We start from the raw sequence: 7918 nt of genomic DNA, 5'->3' as shown, positions 1-7918 counted from the left end.
ATTCCTTCGACGCGCCTGAGGTCACTGTCCCTCACACGTTGCACATCCATCACCGATGCTGGATTTCAGTCCTGGGCGCCCTTTCGATTTCTCGGCCTCAATCGACTGTGCCTTGCCGATTGCACATATCTGTCTGATAATGCAATTGTCGCGCTGGTGGGGGCCGCGAAGAACCTGACCCATCTTGATCTTTCGTTCTGCTGCGCCCTGTCCGACACGTCTACCGAGGTTGTTGCGCTCGGCCTTCCTCTTCTGCAGGAGCTGCGGCTCGCATTCTGTGGCAGTGCCGTATCGGACGCCAGCTTGCAATCAGTTGCGCTGCACCTGAACGAGTTGCAGGGCATCTCGGTCCGTGGCTGCGTGCGAGTCACCGGCAATGGCGTTGAGAATCTACTCGACGGCTGTGGACGGCTGACTTGGGTCGACGTCAGCCAGTGCCGCAACCTCGAGGGGTGGATCCGCACCGGTGGTGTGGCGCGCTGGGGCTTTGACGAGCGAGGCGGTAATGGCCTGCCGTCGCCCAGCTCTTCTGACGACGGAGACCGGCCAAAGCTCATGGCGAGGGCTATGTCGATGAGCAAAAATCCGATGGGACTCAATGTGGGAGTTCCAGGCCGTACGATGAGTTTCCGCAGACGAACAAGGAAGCCGGTTCGATTTATCGTCGAAAAGGGAACCGGAGTATTACGTTGATGGCGACGAGACCATGTGGGATCAACAGTACTACTTCACGTCTCGAGTCGAACCGGACAGCGCAGGTTTTGACATAGTTTACGAACAAGGCATGGATCTAGCCAGCGGGTGGTGTTTGTGTAAGGTGAGAGAAAAGCTTGGGCCACAGTGGGTTGTACCTGAGCCGTGTACTCTACGTAGTCGTTGGGCACGGTGAATGGTGTTTGTGGGTGGCCCTGGCAGACAGCAGGCCTCTGATTGCGTATCATGATGATCACAGTAGATATTAATACCCTGTTTTATGCGTTGAGAGCTTGATGTACACGCGTGTTCACGCCTTACTGCCTCTCTGTTTGACTGACCAGGGACGTTTGATGGCGAATGCTGAAGGGGTATCACGCCGCACCCTGGCGCGCCCATCTCATCGGGTCGCTAGACCTTTTGCACTGGAGCGGAATTTGGCGTTGTAAGGACGGCTAGATGGCGATTATCTAGCGTCAATGAAATTTGCAAACGACTCTCTACGTCCTTCGTCTCCACGCGTCATCATCGCAGGCCCAAGTTCGTCACACATCATATGAGCACGGCACAGGTTCCAAAGTCAATGGTCTGGCAATGTTCAATTTCCTAGGATCACGCCAGAGGGGGGTTCGCGTTCTTCAGAAGCATCTCAAAGTACGCCTGGAACCAACCGCCGGCTTCGGGCGCAGGCTGGAAGGCCGAGGGGCTGTGGCAGTTCTCATCAAAGCGAACGGCCGTCTCATCGCTGGTGCCGTCGCTCTCACCGCCGGGCTTGATCCAGACGATGGCGTCGGTGATTTCATCGGCAATCTCGGTCGTCGGCCGAGGACCGAAGCCCGTGCCGTTGATGTTGCACCAGTGGGACCAAGCGGAGCGCAAGCCTGGCTGGACCCCGGAGCGGCCCTGGTCGACAATGAAGTGTGCCGGGTACCCGGCTGTCTCGAGGTGGGGAGCGAGGGCGTCGTGGAACTTGGACTCGTCCCACTGCGCATTCGGCTCTGTGTAGGCGGGGGGCGTTGTGAGGTTGTAGCCGTTGAAGTTGGAGACGTTGGTGACGACGCCACGGACGGCCTTGGGGGAGCCAGCGTTCTTGTAGAGCTCGGCGTAGAGCTCGGCCGTAGGCTGGAGGTTGCCATCCCAGCCCAGCCAGCCGGCGTGGCCAGCATCAACGTATATGGCGACATTGGCGAAGTTGAGTGTGGCGAGGCCGTACTCGGTTGCCTCACGGTAGGCGGAAGCGGCATTGGCGCACTTCTCAACAGCCATGTTGGTGACAAGGTTGGCGAGACCATCGGGCTCGTAAGCGATGACAGTACGGATGTCGGAGAACTTCTTGATGAGGGCCGCGATGGGATCAATGTATTCCGTCTTGTAACGGTTGAGACCGTCCTCGGCGAGGATAAGCTCACCGGCCGACGCCTTGGCCGAGCAGTCCCTGTCGGGGAAGTTGTACACAACAATAGTGGCGGCGTAAGGAGGGCTTGCGCCAGCGTCGTTGGCCGCACGAATCTCATGGAGCGTGCTGTTTAGGAGATCAAGCTTGGATATTTTGTCACTGGTCCTGTCAGTCTTTTGGCTGCCACAAGCCAACATCCAACAGGCAATTTATCTTACAGCCACTGGAAGGTCGAGATCTTGGTAACCGCCTTGGCGGCTGCCACAAGCTCCTCGTCCTCGATTTGTGGAATGGCTAGAGTCTCGATCTCGTTGACATAGTATGGATCAGGATACAGCTGAACATCGGCAAGCGGGTTGCCTTCATAGGTGGCGACGTCGCGGCATTTGTTCCTGTGGGGAACGGCCAGCGCAACCGTCGTCAAGGCCGCGGCGACTAGGAAGCTCTTCGTAGACATGTCGGCGATGTGTCTGTATCCTTATGCTTCTGAGCAACTGATGACAGCCTCTGACTGGCGGAGAGCGAGAGGGGACCTTGCGCCAGATCCAAGTTGCCAGAACCAAGGCATCTTATACTCCTGCCAAGATGGATGGCTGACCGCAGTGCCGTCGTGACCATTGCAGGCTGAAAGTTGAGGATCTAGTCAAGACGAAAGCCAAGACTTGAATTTCGCAGCAAATGATGGCCCAGAGGCGCAGCACGCTTCAGGTTGACACCTGGGTTCAACAGCCCATGCAAGGTGGAGGTTCACTGAAGCCGGAGATGCCACGAAGTCCCCGAGGCAACATTGAAGGTTTGGACCCCCCTCTCTACCCCAAACGGTAATGTCGATCGCCATCTTCTCCGTGCCAAGGGATTGGGAGTCGGCGGGGTTGAAGGAAGATCAGGGAAACGTGGGCATTGACGCGGCTCGTTGCCCTCCTCGTGCCTGACGTGACGAGAGATGCAAGATCACATATCTGGCGCCGAGCCTCTGGGACCTCGAGCCTTGCCCTTTTGTGTTTTTGAATGCACTTGTGAGTGGCCCATGAACGCCAGAGTCTGGCTCGGCTCTGTGCTGGAGGGCGTCTCGGGTTACTTGATTGCGCTGAACGGAGAGTGGTGCTCCGGAAAGACGGAACGTAGTGGAGCACTGCATTGAGCCGGGACGGATGGGAGGGGCCAGCTAGCCGATTGAGATGTCGTGATGGGGAAGTATTTGGCCCATGACGATGACGGTCATAGCGCATACATGGTATTTAATGCACAGCCGAAATGAACCATCTGGGGGTCGGCATGTGCCGTGATATGGTGTGGAGGCCATGGTCGCGATGGTAAGGAGGTCGGAGAGAAAATCTCAAAGAGGCCAAGAACCAGCCAGGAACCTTTGGAGCGGCAGGCGCACAGGCCAAACCTTGAAATACACTGAGTCATTGGTTCCCCAAAAGAACAAGCAAGAGCTACTACCCCGCACCGAAGCACCCATTCCTGCACCCACTGGAGCGAGGACCGACACTCCGCCAAACCTGCTTGGCATAACCATCATCAGCATGTCGAAGCACCGGCGAGACTCCATATGCTCATGCCTACCTGGGTGTCTGGTCGAAAAGATCAACTAGCTCCCTTACGTCGGGCTCATCCGCTACGCTGGTCGCAACGCCGGCTTGGCAAATCCTTCGCGTTCATTCTCACCTTCTCGAGGCAATGGCTCCCCCTTGTCTTTTTTTCCAGAACCGAAGTACCTCGACACGCCTCTGGCCTCGTCACTCGATGGCATCGGGCAATCCCGAACCTTCATGGTGATACATCTTGAAAAGCGGCTCCCATACAGTCACGGCTCGCTTCGAAACATGGCCATTAAGCGGCTCCATCGTCGGTACGAATAGTCTTTTCTCTGCCGAGCACTCGATCGCCTGGCCACTGAGCGTATCGTCCTCGAGAAACGTACCGTACGCTGCGACAATACTCGAAATGGGCGTCATACTGGGCAGTAACGTCAGCTCACTGCTTGCCACTGGCGCTTGAGTCTTTACCATTCAGGGGAAACGGCAGCTACCATCTCCGGTGGGATGATGCTGGTAGCCACGATGCCGGGCAACACAACGTTGATTCGGATATTCTCCTTCTGTCACACCGCATCAGCCTTTGGCAGACCAACATGACAGCAGTCAATTCCGCAGACGCACAATCTTGAGCACTCGTGATGTTGCTCGAACGAAATTAACGACTGCCGCCTTGGCCCCGTCATACTCTGGATACGTCTCGTGCGGGTATAATGCCGCCACGCTTCCCGTCGCCACGATGATGCCGCCTGGGACCTTGTTCTTGCGCATAAAGTGCGTTGCCAGTTGCGTTCCGTAGACGACACCCTTCCAATCGATATCAGTGCACAGCAGGCTAGGTTTGGGAGGGATGATATCTGAGTCTCGATGGTCAAAGATGTACAAGGACTCCTTGTCAACGATGCCCGCGTTTGCGAGCAAAGCATCGATGCGACCATGTTCATTCCAGACTTCTTGAAATGTCTTTGCTTGGCTATCATAGTCGGCTACGTCTGTCTTGTGAAAGCTGGCGTTTCGTCCGAGCTCTAACGACAGCGTGTCGTTGGTATTAAGGTCGGCCATAGCGACATGCCAGCCCTTGCTCGCAAGGTCTCGCGAGAGGGCCTCTCCCATGCCGGACTAAATCGTGTCAGCACTTCTTTTTTTGCTGTCTAGGACCGGCTCGTACAGAAGCGCCTGTTATGATAGCTACTCTTTTGTCTGCCATCATGACGTTGATCGATGCAATGCCAGGTATACCTGGCTCTGAACCTGTTCGTGTTTTCTGACTTCGAAAAATCGAGGACCCTACACCTGAGACCAGCAACACTCGCTCGAAGACTAAGTCGACAGGAAAGCGCACGAGCACTGCTCATTGAGGGTGCTGTATCCTTGCCTTGCTGCTCCTAAGAGCCAAGCATCGGCGCGACGGGCCTCCGCATCACTCACTTGCATCGGCTCTCGACACCCAGCATTTCGTTTGCAAGCCCCCGTTCCGGCATTTCATATGTCAACCACGATACCGACAGCGAACGTTTTGAGTTGGATACCTGGTCACAAGCCACCAGTGCCCCCTCATGCTGGGCTTAGAGCACCCGATCAGGCCTTGTCACGCCAGATCTAGCCCTATCGGGCACGGGAAAGCCTGAAACTGCAGCCCTACCGCCTGGATCGAATGGCTAAGGCTCCGGGTGTCCTTATCCAGCTGGCTGTTACTCGGCTGCCTTGCACCGCAATCCAGTATTTGCGCCAATACTTCTCGTATCAAGTCGGGTCGCACTTCCAGTCTTCGTCTATCTGTTGAAGCTTGTTCAGCCAACGTTGAACGAGATGCCACTCGCCCCTCGCGCCTTGGTCGCAGTGGGTGTTCTGTAATTCGGATTTCATGATAGGTGCTGCTACAAGTGGCATTCTCTTTCATTGAATCATTCTTCCAACGCCCTTGACAACAAGACCTGTGTCCTCATCGTCACGAGGAATCTTACAAGAAAGCTCATAACGTATCCGCAGGGCTGTAGGGCTGTTCGGAGTGGGGTCTGGAGATGGTTTTCCGCAATGCGGGCTGCGGGGGAGAAGGCATGTTCAAGTGATCGGACCAACTCCCGGCGCTAACACAACAAGAACCGACTAGAGCACTCTGACACTGCTGAACAGACTCCTAGATTGATCGTGCGCGAGTCGAGTCACTGCTTCAAGAGATGTTGACGTGTTAGGTGGCGCAGAAGCTGCGGACAGGACAAGCTACTGAGTAGTCGAGACTGTCGGAGGGGAAGTTGTCACGCCGGTGAGGGCCAGGCATATAGTCTGTCGCGCCCGATTCCACTTCCCTTCCCTGAAGCGACGATGTATTTCCAAGGCCTGCGAGCATCTTGTCTTTCAATCTAAACGAAATACTGCAACACGAAGCCTCGCTCCGTCATGTCCACCTCCGAGACCGCGCATGCAACAGCTGCGACTAGGGACGGCTCATCCATGCGACAACATTCAGAGGTTGATGTGGAGAAGACGAGAGATGCTGTGCACACAGAGAACCAGGACATAGCATTTGTTCCGAATGATGATACAGAATACAATGTCACCTTCAAGACTTGGATAGTTGTTTGGGCGCGTCTCTCAACCTCAAATGCACGTTTCGAACCCGATTGCTGACAATTCTGGACAGATCCTCGCGCTCTCCTATGGCATATCATTCTGGATTGTTCCCGCTCTTAGTGCTGCTCAATCAGTTGTATCGGCTCAGCTTGGCGATCCCACTGCATCCGCATGGTATATCCCAATCTACACCATGACAGTGACGATTGCCTTTATGATTTGTGGTGCCAACTCAGACCTCTTCGGCCGTCGTTGGTTCATCGTGGGCGGCAACGTACTGCTCTTCATAGGTTTTATTGTTGGAGGTACCGCAAAGAACACGACGTCTCTCATCGTATCATGTGCTCTGATAGGGTTTGGTGCAGGCAATGCCCAGCTTGCCGCTTTTGCGCTGCCAGAGTTGTTACCGAACAAATGGCGTCACTCCGCCATTGTTTTGGCCGATATTGGAGTCTACTTCGCAGTTGTTGTTGGTCCCGTCGCTGGACGCTTCGCCATCGAGGAAGGCGAGGCTTGGAGATGGCTATTTTATGCACCCGCCATTGCGGTCGTCTTCTCCTTCGCTGGACTCTACTTCTACTACTTCCCGCCACGACATCCACGCGGCTTGCCCTTCTCTCAGGCTCTTCGCGAGCTTGACTACGTCGGTGCTTTTCTCTTCATCGTTGCAACCACGCTCATCTTGACGGGCATTGTTTACACAACAACGCTGCCCTCAAATAATCCCCGTGTCATTGGTACCCTTGTCTCTGGATTTGTTCTGATGACACTGTTCGGGCTTTGGGAAACCTTTGCCCCCCTAAAGCAGCCCCTGACACCAACCCGCATCTTTACCCGTGACAAGGGCCGCCGACTAACTGCCCCTTTCGTCGCTGGCTTTGTCGTCACAATGTTCTACTACGCCCTCAACGTCATCTGGCCGACCATGATCGCCGTATTCTTCACAAACGAGACGACCGATTTCCGCTACGCCATCGTTCTCACCCTGCCCCAGAATCTCGGTCTCACTTTTGGCGCCGTACTTCTAACCCTCCTTGGTTCTAAGATAGGCCACTGGCGCTGGACATTGACTGGCAGCGTGACTGTCATGGTCGTCTTCGGCGCCCTTCTCGCTCTCGGCACTCCGGACCGCAAAGGCCTCATGATTGCCATGATCTTCCTCTCCGAGGTCGGCTTTGGCTGGGCTCAGTATCTTAGCATTGCCTTCATTCAGTTCGGCACAGACCAAGTAGAGCTCGGTATATCAGGTGGCCTCGCCGGCGTGGCCCGTTTTGCGGGCGGCTCTGTCGCTATCTCGGTGTATACGACCATATTGACCAACGTCCAGAGCACAGAGGCCGCGCGCATTGTGCCTGCAGCTGCTACAGCAGCGGGCCTGCCAGAGTCGTCAGTCGCTGCTCTCATGGCGGCTTTGCCGCTCGGGTCTGCAGCTCTGGCACAGGTGCCAGGGATCTCGCCTGATATCATGGTAGCGGCAGGCGCGGCGTTTCAGCAAAGCTACGTTGTTGGTCTGCGGACGACAGCTTTATCTTCTCTTTCTTTCGGCGTTATCGGAATCATCGGTGAGTTCAGTCTTATTTTCTGATCGCGAGAGGCGGTATGCTGATACTAGGGCGTAGCTTGTCTCTGCTGCCAGGACATCGGCCCAAGGATGAACGATAAGATCGAGATTTTCCTCGAGAATGACGAAAATGCCGACAAAAATAAGTATCACTAG

General features: G+C 55.4%; 4 protein-coding genes across 4 annotated transcripts in view; 2 read left to right on the top strand and 2 right to left on the bottom strand.

Moving 5' to 3' along the window:
- Positions 1-693, top strand: part of VDBG_09959 (cyclic nucleotide-binding domain-containing protein) — a gene marked incomplete at both ends in the record, with an annotated part of 3043 nt that extends 2350 nt beyond the window's left edge. The window contains one exon of the mRNA XM_002999873.1: positions 70-693. Coding sequence (XP_002999919.1) covers positions 70-693 — 624 coding nt within the window. The remainder of the gene's footprint in view (positions 1-69) is intronic.
- Positions 694-1305: 612 nt separating this feature from the next.
- On the bottom strand, positions 1306-2546 carry VDBG_09958 (exoglucanase-6A; the record flags this gene model as incomplete). The annotated part of the gene is made up of 2 exons (XM_002999872.1): positions 1306-2254; positions 2308-2546. 2 exons carry the CDS (start codon positions 2544-2546, stop codon positions 1306-1308), a joined length of 1188 nt encoding a protein of 395 aa, XP_002999918.1.
- Positions 2547-3831: 1285 nt separating this feature from the next.
- VDBG_09957 (15-hydroxyprostaglandin dehydrogenase) lies at positions 3832-4840 on the bottom strand (the record flags this gene model as incomplete). Its single annotated transcript, XM_002999871.1, has 5 exons — positions 3832-4051; positions 4102-4193; positions 4255-4317; positions 4387-4749; positions 4799-4840. The coding sequence occupies 5 exons, from the start codon at positions 4838-4840 to the stop codon at positions 3832-3834; spliced, it is 780 nt and encodes a 259-aa protein (XP_002999917.1).
- Positions 4841-6394: 1554 nt separating this feature from the next.
- VDBG_09956 (conserved hypothetical protein) lies at positions 6395-7918 on the top strand (the record flags this gene model as incomplete). The annotated part of the gene is made up of 2 exons (XM_002999870.1): positions 6395-7763; positions 7821-7918. The coding sequence occupies 2 exons, from the start codon at positions 6395-6397 to the stop codon at positions 7916-7918; spliced, it is 1467 nt and encodes a 488-aa protein (XP_002999916.1).

The sequence above is a fragment of the Verticillium alfalfae genome, genomic scaffold, assembly GCF_000150825.1.
Source record: "Verticillium alfalfae VaMs.102 supercont1.17 genomic scaffold, whole genome shotgun sequence".
NCBI classification, from domain to species: domain Eukaryota; kingdom Fungi; phylum Ascomycota; class Sordariomycetes; order Glomerellales; family Plectosphaerellaceae; genus Verticillium; species Verticillium alfalfae.
Note: the sequence above shows the minus strand (reverse complement) of the source record. Positions and strands in the feature narration are given on the sequence as shown.